The 13392-nt window shown below is 37.9% G+C and overlaps 2 protein-coding genes across 3 annotated transcripts; one reads left to right on the plus strand and one right to left on the minus strand.

Annotated features, from left to right (window-relative positions):
- The first annotated feature begins 64 nt into the window (after positions 1 to 64).
- On the plus strand, positions 65 to 4431 carry plekhb2 (pleckstrin homology domain containing B2). 2 transcript variants are annotated; one of them, XM_086282692.1, is made up of 8 exons: positions 65 to 283; positions 906 to 956; positions 1327 to 1479; positions 1589 to 1691; positions 1804 to 1843; positions 2095 to 2178; positions 2453 to 2567; positions 3239 to 4431. In XM_086282692.1, exons 2-8 carry the CDS (start codon positions 920 to 922, stop codon positions 3373 to 3375), a joined length of 669 nt encoding a protein of 222 aa, XP_086138818.1. In that variant the 5' UTR covers positions 65 to 283; positions 906 to 919; the 3' UTR covers positions 3376 to 4431. The 2 variants fall into 2 exon arrangements, with proteins under 2 accessions (XP_086138818.1, XP_086138817.1); XM_086282691.1 differs by having other exon boundaries at positions 67 to 279; positions 3239 to 4430.
- On the minus strand, positions 4429 to 13325 carry LOC147301198 (vacuolar protein sorting-associated protein 4B-like). Its single transcript, XM_086282690.1, has 11 exons — positions 13151 to 13325; positions 11713 to 11824; positions 11467 to 11611; positions 8788 to 8846; positions 8595 to 8714; positions 8339 to 8495; positions 8091 to 8239; positions 7757 to 7838; positions 7356 to 7575; positions 6124 to 6264; positions 4429 to 5418 (listed from the first exon to the last, which is right to left on the minus strand). The coding sequence occupies exons 1-11, from the start codon at positions 13169 to 13171 to the stop codon at positions 5317 to 5319; spliced, it is 1308 nt and encodes a 435-aa protein (XP_086138816.1). The 5' UTR covers positions 13172 to 13325; the 3' UTR covers positions 4429 to 5316.
- Between the last annotated feature and the right edge of the window lie 67 nt (positions 13326 to 13392).

Here is a 13392-nt window from a genome sequence, read left to right on the forward strand (position 1 = left end):
AGCACTTTCCACCACTGTCAGCTGATAGGTTACGTCATCCAAAACAAAAACCTCCCTCTCGCGGAAAGACTGAACATTCGTGAAGATGCTCTGTGGGCGTGGCTTAAGGCCTCCGTTGTGGACAGTAACAGTGTCAGCTAAGTTTAGCGGTCAGGGTTTTTCCTCTCCGTGGAAGGAGTCTTCTTCTTTTTATTTTTTTTGCATCTCACTTCCGTGTTTGCTGTTTCTCCACGAAAAGCTTGATATCACTCTCCCCCCAAAAAGCATACAAGAAATCAAGTAGGTAACTAATTTATCCAATGCGTTTACAAGTACGGGTAAAACGACAAGTTGTGGTGTTTTAGCGTATTATAAACACGGTTAACCGATAGGTCAGCTTTGTAATGGCGACGTGTTTATATTAAAAAGCCGCTAACGGTTAGCGATAACCTACATATCAAATAACTTATATCATATAAAATCCACATTATAACAGGGTTGCTATGGGTGGCATAGCAGTTATTAAACATGAGGACGACCTACTCACAACTGGCCTAGTCTGACTTAAAACCAGGATGACATCTAAGTAAATAGCCTAAACATTGGTTAAAGCAGGAGAACTGTCAGTTATCTGGCTTCCACCAATGTCATGTCCTAAACATTGTCTAACTAAGCATGGGGGGACTACAGAGTAACTAAACATGGTGTTAATATTTCTGGCCATGTGGCCATATTACCTTGAGCTGTTATTGTAACCTATCCTATCTTATCTTATATAAGCTTATGTTTCTGAAAATAGATTTGTGAACTTGCTAATAGTGCTAACAGTCACGAGGTTTGTGTTGGACATGCGACACCCAGTCATATGCTCCTAGTGTCTCAGTAATAACAGATGCGCTCTAATGTGTTTACATTTTATTCTGTAGGTGTTACTTCCAAGATGGCTATGGTAAAGAGTGGCTGGCTTCATCGACAAAGTGAGTATCCAGACACATTAAAGGAAAAACATGAATGCTTGACCTCCACAGTAATGGATCTATTAGTGTTTATGCTGTAAGTGGGGGCAATTGTGTGGTTTAGATGACCTGTATCCTACAATGAAACATTTTTAGCCTGATAGTAGTGATGAGATATGAAAATGATAACACAGGAGACTTTGGATCTCAACCTAATCGCAGAATATTTGTTGGAAGAATGATATTTCATTACTCCAGTAAAGAGGGGTCTTTTTTTCTTTTCATTTGTCACCCATCTATAAGAAAGCAATATAGCCATAAATATGTCAGATACTCAGATGGTTAAGATGATGTCACATTAAAAATAAACAAACTACCTTTACTATGTGAGGTACCATACTGCGTCGATGGAAAAGAAACTGGTTTGACTTATGGGCTGACGGACGACTTGTGTTCTACAACGATCAACAACGGCGCGACATGGAGGACGACATCCACATGAGGGTCAACTGCATTAACATCCGCAACTCCGCTGGATGTCAGGGTACATGTCTTACGCTTAATGTTGATCTCATGCGGCTGATCCCTATGCTATTATTACCCACCTCTTTGCACTAATTTTAAATGTTTCACCACCCCACTTGCATTTTTAGAGCTGAACCCACCGGAGGGAAAGACGTGTGATGCCTTGTTCCAGATAGTGTGCAGAGATGGACGGGTCATCAGCCTGTGTGCAGACAGTGCAGATGATGCTCTGTAAGACTGCACATACACACCAAGTCATAAAATTAGTTAGATGTATTTGAGTACAGGTAATTAGAACAGACATTTTTAACTCAAGATGACATAATGTCTGCTTTTGTTGCAGGGCATGGACAATGGCACTTCAAGATGCCAGAGTTAATATGGTGAGATTTTTATACGTTATTTAAAGTTAGTGTTGTTGTAACTGACGGTCTGTCATTTTCTGTCACATTACCTGAATAAGCTCTGAATAAAGCTGAACTAAGAGTGACTTGAGCACAGCAGAAGAACTGTCCTCCTGGGAGGAAAACTGGATTTTTTTTTTATTGTTTTCACTTATCTTAATGTTATGTGCTTGAGTTTTTTTGGTGTTGGCAAGCTTCAGTTGCTGATTTTTGTTATTTGATACTTTTAGGTGGTCACTGCTCCTCAGATCGGCTTTGCACAGGAGGTGATTGCATCTGCTCCTCCCCCCTACTCGGAATATCCTCCCCAACCGGTGAAAAACAGTATTAATACATCTCTTTTCATGTTCATAACTGAATAAAATTACTTTTTCAGGTCTAAAGTCTTTTATGAAAATAGTGCTACTTACAACATTTGTCTGTGGTTTAGCATGACTATCTCAAGTGAAAATCAACTCAGTGATTAATGTAAAACAAAACAAAAACCAACAAATCCAGTCTTTCTTCTATAAGCCATCTAATACAAAGGGTTTATTAATACAGTAACATCCTTTGTGTCACTTTGTTAAATGTAATTTTTTTTGCCAGGTTTATGCCCCAGGCCCATATGGAGACTACACTGCACCGCCCCCACAGGTCACACAGGTCGTATACTCTGCTGATGGGCAGCCCTACACAGTTGCTTATCCTTATCAATACCAAGGTAAACAGCTGGACATTGCCCACCACTAGTTTATAGGAATCCTGGTAGCTAGAATAGAATAGAATAGCCCATTATTGTCACTGTAGATGTACAACAAAATTGCGGACTAACTAAACTCTGACCTAAATTTGATTGTCGACAAGCGGACATCTTCACAATATGCATATCCATAATGCAGTAAAGTGGCTGGATTTGATCCTTATAAAAGAAGTCTTCAGTATAAAAGTAAAATCTTTCCACTTTGAAAGGCCTAATATTTGTTTATCCGTAACTGGCTCATTTCAGAACGTGACTGAACTTAGTGGTTGTCAACATACTTCTGAGATTCCCATACTGAGGAAATGGTGCATAGAATGGGATTTCTGACACAGTAATTACCAGTGCTGTCATCCTGATGCTTAACAAGAGTATTACATACCATCTTAGTTACTATAAGAACATTTGCTCATTAACAAATAGAAAAACATGCAGCTTAGTCTAAAATCTTTATTAGTTTTTCAGGTACTTAGATAAAAATGTATCATGGACTTTAAATTCATTCTTAAACAAATGGGTCACAAAAACCCATCTAGATGTTCTTATTTGTGACCAGAGGATAAAGTGAAAAAGTAGAATAGTTTAACAGAGTTTAAATTGTATGAACTTACTATTATAAAACTTGTGTTTTGTAGGTGGGTACGTTGCTCCTGGAGTGAACCATGTCATCATTCGGGAGCGACAGCGTGACGACGGAGGCGATGTGGCTTTGGGCATGCTCGCTGGAGCGGCAACCGGTTTAGCACTCGGCTCTCTCTTCTCTGTATTCTAGCGTCAGAACTAATGTACTTCTAGCAGCCAGTGACTCCCTCCCCCTGTATTTATATGGCCTCCTCTCTGTATCATCACGTGAGTTAGAATGAAACGTGTCTGATGGGCTACATCTATCTGACGCATAATTGTGATGTGCAGTGAATTACTCACCATGTATACTCAGCACTTTCAAATACAGTCTATGTTGCTGTTTACCAACATCTTTGTGTTATCTGAATATGAATATTCTTAACCAAAAAACATAATGTAATATAAGCATTACTTAATTTTCAAAGTTGTCAAAATGACAGAAAAGACACTACTCCTTTCATGCACATTTCAGGTTCTCTCCTGTCAATTTGCTTCCACTTCACGGTGCACAGATGTTTTTTTTGTGTTTATTTCCGTTTACTGTATGTTTTTCTATTTTAATGTTTTGTTGTTTTGATTGTGAATTTGCATCGTATCTTTGACTCCTGAGGTAATTAGTGGTGGAGCTAGCTTCAGGTGAGCATAGTTTTCTGAGGGACCCGTTTGATGAACATTGGTTTGATTATATAGTCTGTTATATTGTAACCCTGGCATTTACATGAAGTGAAATGGGACATCACTCCTTGAGATTTATAAGTTCTTGGTTTATGTTTTTTTCATTGGCAGCTTTTCAGTCATACCTTTCATTTAAAGTGTTTTTTTAAATCTCCATGGACTTAAAAAACCCTTAGCAGGTAAATCTCTTGAGACATTTCACTTGGCTAGGACCCTTTTTTTCTCAGCATATAAATTATGACCGCTTTTAAAATCCAAACTTCTGCTCAATAGAAAACATTTTGGTCTACATTTCAAACAGATTTTTTCATCACTACTGACACTGAATTAAGAGATGTATAAGAAATGTTTTGCAAGCAGCTTATTGATGTAATTTTTTCTACAAGTCTTAATTTGTTTGTTGCTGTGAAATTAATATTCACTTATCATATAAGGAAATTAAATTGTGATTTACACTGCATTAGAAATATAGAAATATGATAGTTAACTAAGAGATGTATTTTAACAAATAAACATATTTACAAAGTTAATGTTTTAATTCCTTTATTTAGCCCTGAGACTTCTGTTCACAGAACATATCCAGTAGAATACAAGAAAAGTACAAGTTGACCTTTTTTTTTATTAATGTAACCCCTGTAAACCCAAAGGAAATTCTTAAATACATTTAAAACCCAAAGGCAACACAGCTAGAGCATAATCATTTATAAATAAGTCAGAACATAACTAGAACACAGTAAAGTGTCAGTAATCTAACAGGAGAAGGCTGAAAGAAAATGTGCAACGGCATATCAGAATTAAGAAATTCTTTCATTTTCTCTACATCAGTTTAAATCCCAGAAGATCCTTTTGGATGCCATTAATGATTTGTATGTAGTGAAAAAAAGATTGCCAGTGTTCACAGACTTCATTGCATAAATTCCTGTTAAATGTCAACCACAACACCAGTTCTGTTAATCAAAGTATTAAAATCTGCCTTAGACTACATAAAGTATGTAGTGATGGAAAGATGCCAGGATCTACCCACTGTAGCCTTTGCACATACTTTTCTAACAGTGATGCAGTTTCAGAAAAAAAAAACGCTTCCGTTTGAAATATAATAAGAAAAACCCTTAAAAAAATAACGTAAACACAAGCCTCGGTGGATCGATAGGTTAATGTGGCTGAAAGAGGCGATTCCTCAACTGGTTGGTTGATTTAAAAAAAAAAAAAAAAAGATCTATGATTGTGACAAAAGGATAAATGTTTTTTTGTCAGCTGTAAGACTGATTTGCTGCAACCTCTGGTCCATTAAACCTGTGACATTTTCCACCATTTTTGACACAGCAGTTGAAAAGGCGAATCAAATGATCTGAAGCATAACTGAGAGTAAAGATAGTTGTTAAGTACAGTCCTATTTTTGAGTACAAAGATATTATTAGCCTTCTTGACCAAAATCTTCAGTAAACTTCTTCAGCTTCTCCAAGTCCTGCTCGTTCACCGTAGGCTTGGTGTTGCTTTGTGACCTCAGCATGTCAGCCTGTATAGAGAACATTAGGTAGGTCAGAATAGATTACAGTCACTGGGTTTGTCAATAACACAGAGAGAGAACTGACAGAGACAGATTGGAATTCATTGTTAACCACAATGAAGGAAAAAAAAAAAAACATTTCATAATTGTTCACTGACTTTGATGGTGCCTTCTGGTCAATTTCATCCATAAGCAAAACACTGTTAAATGCCAGTAAGCTGCTGTTATGTGACCAACAACTAACAAGAGGGCAAAGAACACAATAACCTGTAACTGAAGATTTTTTTCTCTGAGCAATAATAATGTATGATGCAAGCAGAATCCTGACAATCAGCAGGATCCAACCAGCAAACACTGTGTCACTGGCAAGTCAAATATGCAAATGTTAATTTCATTTCAATGTAAAGCATTGAAAATGATGGGTAACAGTATCCATGCTAACTGCTTAGACTCCTCTCTATAACATTACAAAAATGTACAAAACAGACTATGTTTTTTTTCTTCCAGAAAGCAGACTCTGTTCATCTGGTTTCAGTGAGAGAAATGTTTAGTCACTCATTCGAGATACATTTTAGAAAAATCAAACATTTTTAGCCACCAAATATGACTTTGTTAACCTTTCAGCTCTCGGTTACATTTTGCTGGGCTGGATTATTTTCTATCCAGTGGGTGTGGTTTTCCGAATATCAACTGATGAAAGAGCCCTTTTCTTACCATGGATACAACTGGCTCTAGAAGTTTCTCTCCAGGGACCTCCATCCATGTCATTTCAATGGAGTTGGGCTCTCCAGGTGAGCACGGAGTCAGCAGGTCATCGACCACAACGCCAGGATTGTTCCATGTTGACCCTCGAACCTGAATTAGTATGGGCATAAGGACAGGAATAAAAAATTATAAAAAGAAACACCACACAGTGCTGCCTCCCTCTGGTTGAATTTATATTTTAGATTGATAAATTTATTATGAGCTGGGATAGTCTCCAACAGCTATAAGGATAAGTGGAAGTGGATAGAAGTTTATTTTGGAGTTACAAGAAAGACTCCTGCCCAAAGGATGAGCTTCAAGAAAAGTTGCAGACATAACAACACAAGTTATAGGCATAAACTTGATATGTATACAATTAAAGTACATGCCTGACTGTTTATTGTGAGCAGCTATGTGTCTCAAAACACAAATTTGGGGAAGAAGTCACAATGCCTTTAACCAGCTAATCCCAAATGACCACTCCTCTGTCAAATACACCCAAGCCTATAAAAAGGCACTACGGCTTTGGAGAAAATTACATCTGTAAGAATGCCACGACTGGTACAATCTGACTGGGATCTTCCCACTGGAATGCTGGAGGCAGGGTGAACCACCAGACAAGTTCAACTCCACAGAAAACCAGTGGAGTCATTTTAGTAACAGAGTAAAACAGTGTAATCCTCCTACGTGGACTCAGCAGCAACTCAGCGCAACAGTGACTGAAGAGTAAGCTGCCATCCCACAGGATGACACCTGACCATGAGGAGGCATATTACAGCCAAAGTCAGTGCAGACGGGGGGTACACTAATTATGGATTGCCTTTTTTTGTAACCTGTAGTTATATTACACACAATATATAGTGATATATCAAATTTGGACATTTTTTTGGTCTTTTTTCCAGGTTGTTTTTATCACTGATTAAGTTAAAAGGTAATGACAAGCAATATATGAGTGCTGATTTGCATATAACACAAACTACACCAGTGCATTTGCAAAGAAATGTAGTGGTGCGTTTTTAAATTCTTTGAGTACAGTTGTATGTAAAGATGAGATAAGCACCTTGTCAGGTGTATGAATTTCAAGTATGACAGTTAGTTTGATTTTGGAATAATATACTTCCACTGGATCCCTGAACCAGGTTTTCTTGCATTTAGAAATATGACAAAAAGAGCATGTCAAGCAACGGTTACTGTGGTTTTACCCTTTTGAAGTGCGTGGCTGTCTGAACCTTCCTGACTGGCTGCATCAGGGCGTCCCTGACAATTATACTGATGTCAGCTCCGGAGTAGCCATCTGTCTTTTTGCCCAGAGTCACGAAATCCGCCTCTGTCAGGTTATTGGGGGTGGAGCCCAGATGCAGTTTGAACATGGAGGAGCGGGCATGTTCCTCCGGCAGAGGAATGTAGATTCGCTTTTCAAACCTGAGACATAAACGAGCATTAAACCTCTTAAATCCTGGTTGTTAGCCCAAAAACACTGATGAACAGTACTAGGTAATATAAGAGGTGATTAGGTAAGTAAAAGTAAGTAAAATGTATTTATATAGCGCTTTTCATAGATAAAAAGGTAGGGATCATTTGTATAGAAACAAGTGGATCTGACCTTCTCCTGATAGCTGAGTCCAGCGACCATGGTATATTAGTTGCACCCAGGACAAGGATTCCGTCATTATCATTACCAACACCTGACAGGAGAAAAGAGTTGCACAATTAGTCAACTGAGCACTAAATATTTTCAGGTTTTTGTGATTTTGTTGCAACAAAATAAAGAAAAAATAGGTGACACTGGGCTGCGGGCGCTTACAGATGATTTTTAGACAAATAAATGCTTAAAACAATCAGTTGTCATGAATAACTGAACTATGAGCCATAGTTCATGACACTTCGTATCGTCTTTCCAGCTGTTGGTTCAAATCTGTAAGTATCTTCTTTCTCACCCTGCATCTGAACGAGGAACTCCGTCTTGATTCTGCGAGCTGCTTCACTCTCATTCTCGCTCCTGGAGCCACAGAGGGAGTCGATCTCATCAATGAAAATGATCGATGGTTTGTGTTCTCTGGCTAAAGAGAACAAGTTCTTCACCAACCTAAAGACAGACAGAAGTGGAAAAAATAGATTCATTTTTCTTAACAGTAACTTTGTCATAGTCTTAATTTTGCCCCTAGGTAAAGAACTTGGGCCTCACTTTTCACTTTCTCCTAGCCACTTAGACACAAGATCGGAGGATGAGATTGAGAAGAAGGTGGAATTGTTAGCTTCTGTGGCCACGGCTTTGGCCAAGTAGGACTTTCCTGTTCCTGGAGGCCCAAACAAAAGGATCCCCCGCCACGGTGTTCTCTTGCCTACAAAAGAAGTTTCAGTCTTTAAAAAAACAAGGAAACGAAAAACTTCACTTTCACAAAACTTTTTCACAAAAAAAAAAAAAAAAAAAAAATCCCTGCCTGTAAACAGATGTGGGAATTTGATTGGCAGGATAACAGCTTCTTTAAGGGCTTCTTTGGCTCCTTCGAGTCCAGCTACATCGTCCCACTTTATGTTTGGCTTTTCCATAACAATGGCACCTATAAAATAAATGAGGTTCAGAAATACCAACACATTTGGCTTTTCAAGAAATTGTATGTCAGTGATATGCACCTGACAGTTGATTTTGGAACTTCTTTTTTTCTTGGTCTTCACCTTCATCACTTTCATTCCTAAAAGGTGGTGGTGGGGAGAGGTGGAGGTCAGGGGGTTATAAGCATAGGGCAAGAAGAAGACAGAACACTTCTGTAGAACAACTGTAGAACCCATGGGAGTAAGAATAAAAACAAACTTAGTAAAGAATATTACAAATTAATTGTAAAAATAAAAAGCTGTACAGATCCACCTAAATTCGGGAATCATCCTTTCTTTACAAACTACTGACTAATGGTTCTCTTATGTGTGACTTCTAAATCAGAACACCAGGTGGCACACTTTACCAACAAAGGCAGAGCCATACAGTAAACCAAAATTCAACAAGAAAAACATGTTTAGATAGTGACACTATGTCACTTACACTTTCATAACAATTTTACAGCAACAGTCACAGAGTTAGACACTTCTGGGGAAATTATGACAAAGATTTAAAGAATAATACAGTTAGGTCTAGGGCTGTGCGATATGACCAAAATCTTTATACCGTTATCGGGACGATAGAATTCGTCCCGATAACGATATAAATCACACAAATGTAACATTTTCTGTAAATTCTGTGAATCTCGGGCAGCTCGTCTTGCGGGAAGTGTTTCCAGCTGCGCGTCATGTAGCTGGAGTCGAGTGTTTTAACAGATGCATGAAACGATACATTTTTAGACACAAGTTGTAACGGCCGCCGTTTTCTTTGTGAGTATTTATTACACAGCATGCTGCGGGGAAAAGCCTGTTCTAACGTTTGAGTCTAAGGTTTATTTTTTAGCGCCTGGCGGCTCTTTTTTACTTCTCATCCGTAAATAATCTGCTCTTTCATGCGATTCAGTTTATTTTGAAAAGTCTCAACAGGATCTTGAGCTTTATTGTGAAAGGTTTATGTGAAACATAAACAAGTGGACACGCGATGGTGTTACCGTCGTTGTTGCTAACGACAACGCATAAAAACAGGCGCTGTGGTTATATTAAATGTAAGAAAAAGAGAGAACTTTAAGAAATTAATATGGCCACTACAGTGATCATCAAAACGATGAAAAAATATTGCTGTAAACAGTTTATTTTGCGACACCACGAAACGATAGACGTTTTTATATCATCATCCGATATATATCGTTATATCGAACAGCCCTAGTTAGGTCCATATATATTTGGACACTGACTTACAGCCAAACCCAGGCGTTTACTAAAGCAAAGATGTGTAATAATCTTGAATGGCCAAGTCAGTGACCTGATCTTAACCAAAACAAACATGCATTTCACTTGTTGTAGACTAAACTTTGAACAGAAAGGCTCACAAACAGCAACTGAAATCAGTGCAGTAAAGTCTGGGCAGAGTATTAAAAAGGAGGAAACCCAGCATCTGGTGATGTCCACGAGTTCAAGACTTCAGGCTGTATTTGCCAGAAAAGGGTTTTCAACCAAGTATTAGAAATGAACATTTTAGTTTCAATTATTTAATTCAACTACTTTTGAGTTGTATTACAAAATGCTTTAATTCCTCAAAGTATTATGCAGTATTTTTGTTAAACCCACTAAATTAAAGCTGCTGAAGTTAAATAGAGATCAGAGCAATTGGAAATTAAGAAAATCCCATCCTTAGACCTATTTTTTTTATAAGACTGAGCTAATCACACAGCAATGCTGCAGATGATGAAAAGACATTTCTTTGGTAAGTCGTGTTATAAACCAGATGGAACCGAGCACATCAAGTAATAACTCTGTATTTCAGTGGTTAAAATGTTATGTAAAAGTGTTTATATGTAATGCATTTCAATAATAAAGCATAACTGGTAGAACAACCTGGCTGATGTGTATACAAGTGAGTGTGATTAAGTTATAGCAACCGGCTGACATCTGCAGGTGATTTAACAACTGTAAAGGTAAGTGGGTCGTCATGCAAATTATCAGAGCAACACTTCAACAGATAAATAATAAATAAAAATTCAGAGGCTTCAAATTCATTAACATACATGTTCTGCTGCCTTCAGCTGAATGGAAAGGTTTAATGAACTGAATGAAACATTTTTCATGCAGTATAAAAACGCTGTTGACACCTCATTAAATGGGACTTACTCATCCATTTATAGATAAATACAGGCTGGTTTACAGATGTTCCTGCTTCAGCTGCATTAAATGTTCATTAAATGCATCTGCTGACTGGAAAGTGATTCATTAAAATGGTTTATTTACGCGTTAAGTGTTATACATAAGTATTTACTGTTGAACAACTGTTCCAATAACTTTGCTTGTTTTTATTGATTAAATCCGCAAAGTGGATGCAGATTGAGCAATGTGCTTCTGAGCGAACGATTGTGAGAGTAAAGTTTAAGACTCAAAGAAAGTCCGCTGAATTTACAATGACGCAAAAACATTTTAAAATATCTGTCACAGATCTAACTTTAAATTTAATAAATAAATGGATATATATTTGTACACATTTAAACTGATCTCTGTCTCAGTCCGTTAAAAAAATTGCACATGGAATTTCAAGGCAACTAACAATAACTCTCAACTTTGTCCATTATTCAGACCAAATTACATTTAGCTTTCCTTTCAGGAAATTACCCAGCCTGCAGAACAAAGTCTAAACTGTAAACAAAGCAACAAACATTGTGAAATGGACTCAGATTTATTGATTGCTCCTACCCTTTGTCACCAGACTCTTTGACGGGTTTGGCTGGAGGAGCGTTCTCTTTCTTCTTCAGATATTGCTTCAGTTGCTCAGCTCTGTCCAGGTAGTCAGCACACTTTGCCCTGATGCTCTGCTTCGCCCGATCGCCTTGGGCCTCATCTGCAACGCAAAAACTGACTTAGATCATTCATGCGGAACCGAAGTGGAGTTTAAAACAGCAAAAAGGATGTACAAATCTAACAGTGGTACAAGTTTCTCACACTTCACAACATGAAGGAAGTATTGCACTGCGTGCTGATAACATCTGAGGGCCTCTTCATAGTTTTTGGCCTTGTCTTCCTCTGCGGCCTTGCTGGCCAAATCTATGGCTTTCTGAAAACAAACAAGATGAAACAGAAGGATTTATTGCACATTTATAGAACTTATATGAATTTTTTTGGTTCTTGTTTGTGCTTCTTGTTTGGTCATATATGCAGGTAAGTTGTTTAGCATGGTGGGGCGATCGTGGAGAAGAGTTGGCAGTTTGTCTTGTAATCGGAAGGTTGCTGGTTCGAGCCCTGGCTCCAACAGCCTCAGTCGTTGTGTCCTTGGGCAAGACACTTCACCTGTTGCCTACTAGTGGTGGTCAGAGGGCCTGGTGGCGCCAGTGTCTGGCAGCCTCGCCTCTGTCAGTGTGCCCCAGGGTGGCTGTGGCTACAATGTAGCTTGCCATCACCAGTGCGTGAATGTGTGTGTGAATGGGTGAATGACTGAATGTGTAAAGCGCTTTGGGGTCCTTAGGGACTAGAAAAGCGCTATACAAATACAGGCCATTTACCATTTTAAACTTATAAAATACACTTTAAAAAGATAGTATTCAAAAGTATTACTAACACCATAAATTAAAATTCTAAATTGTGGTGTCCTGTGATTACATATGCAGCATTTTAAAATTAGACATAATTATTCTATATTGATAATTCAGTCTAGGCTGTTCCATCCAATGGGTGGGGTCTTACTAGAAACACCTCAGGGCCAAAAAACAAGAAACCAAGAAAATGATTACATAAATGTTATACACATTCAGGCCTCCTTGTACATCATATTTGTTCTGTTTGTGAAATACTGGGTAATTTGGGGGATATTAAAGCTACTTCAGTGACTTGCTAACAGTTCATGGACAGCTTAAACAATGAGCCAAGTTTTGTTTTTGTTGTTTTTGCTATCCATAGCAACAATTACCTGTACAGTTTAAGTTATACATTGTTTTCTAATTGTAAAAAGTACAACTCTGCCCATTTAAATTCCCTGAGACAGAAACAAAGTAGCAAAAAGCTAACTTTTATGTAAATAAAGTAATTTAGTTCTTTACTTTCCTACTTTTCATCACTGGAAAAGGGAAAACAGCTAGAAAATATGTTTCACTATGGGACAATAAAGCCCCAACTAAATATTGTTAGAGTTTCTTCATCTATGAAGCATTAGTAGTGATTTACACTCCTTACGCAGTAGTGCCATTTTTTTCCATTACTTATAATTGAATTTATGGCTAAATACATTCAAGTTGGCTTATTGTTAGTCTCTAAATTAGACATTCATACAATATAAAATCCCTAGTTGCTTATTTAATAAAAGGCTGAGTTTATTAAAAGCCGAGTTAACATCTCTTTGATTTGGGCAGTCTTATGTAATCATTGTTAGTAAATGTCTGCCACTTACCTGTAAATTACCGCCCGCCATTAGATGGTTTTCTGTCGGTCAAAGTTTAGTATTTGACTTTAAATAAAACCGTAAACTCGCTCACTTCTTCTTTTTCTCTATTATCTATCACATATGGTTTACTGTCGAACAACTTTAGAAGCCAAACATCCCAAGTGTCTCTCTTCCGCATCAACAAGAGCTCCAGTCACTTCCGCGATGGTCACGTGACATAAAGTGGCTTAACAGCGGCTGTAATTTCT

This window comes from Aulonocara sp. 'chitande type north' Nkhata Bay, linkage group LG23 (assembly GCF_057382095.1).
Source record: "Aulonocara sp. 'chitande type north' Nkhata Bay isolate Kocher_YH1m ecotype deep benthic linkage group LG23, A_spYH_male_GT1.1, whole genome shotgun sequence".
Lineage (NCBI taxonomy): Eukaryota > Metazoa > Chordata > Actinopteri > Cichliformes > Cichlidae > Aulonocara > Aulonocara sp. 'chitande type north' Nkhata Bay.

Excerpts from the sequence above, each read along its gene's own strand:
- LOC147301198 (XM_086282690.1), bottom strand. The coding sequence starts at position 13,171 with ATGGCGGGCGGTAATTTACAG. Across the intron at positions 8,715-8,787 it reads GTTCCAAAATCAACTGTCAG|GTGCCATTGTTATGGAAAAG; the intron begins GTGCATATCACT and ends TTTATTTTATAG. Across the intron at positions 6,265-7,355 it reads CAGCCACGCACTTCAAAAGG|GTTCGAGGGTCAACATGGAA; the intron begins GTAAAACCACAG and ends ATACTAATTCAG.
- plekhb2 (XM_086282692.1), top strand. The coding sequence starts at position 920 with ATGGCTATGGTAAAGAGTGGCTGGCTTCATCGACAAA. Across the intron at positions 2,179-2,452 it reads CGGAATATCCTCCCCAACCG|GTTTATGCCCCAGGCCCATA; the intron begins GTGAAAAACAGT and ends TTTTTTTGCCAG. Across the intron at positions 2,568-3,238 it reads TTATCCTTATCAATACCAAG|GTGGGTACGTTGCTCCTGGA; the intron begins GTAAACAGCTGG and ends TGTGTTTTGTAG.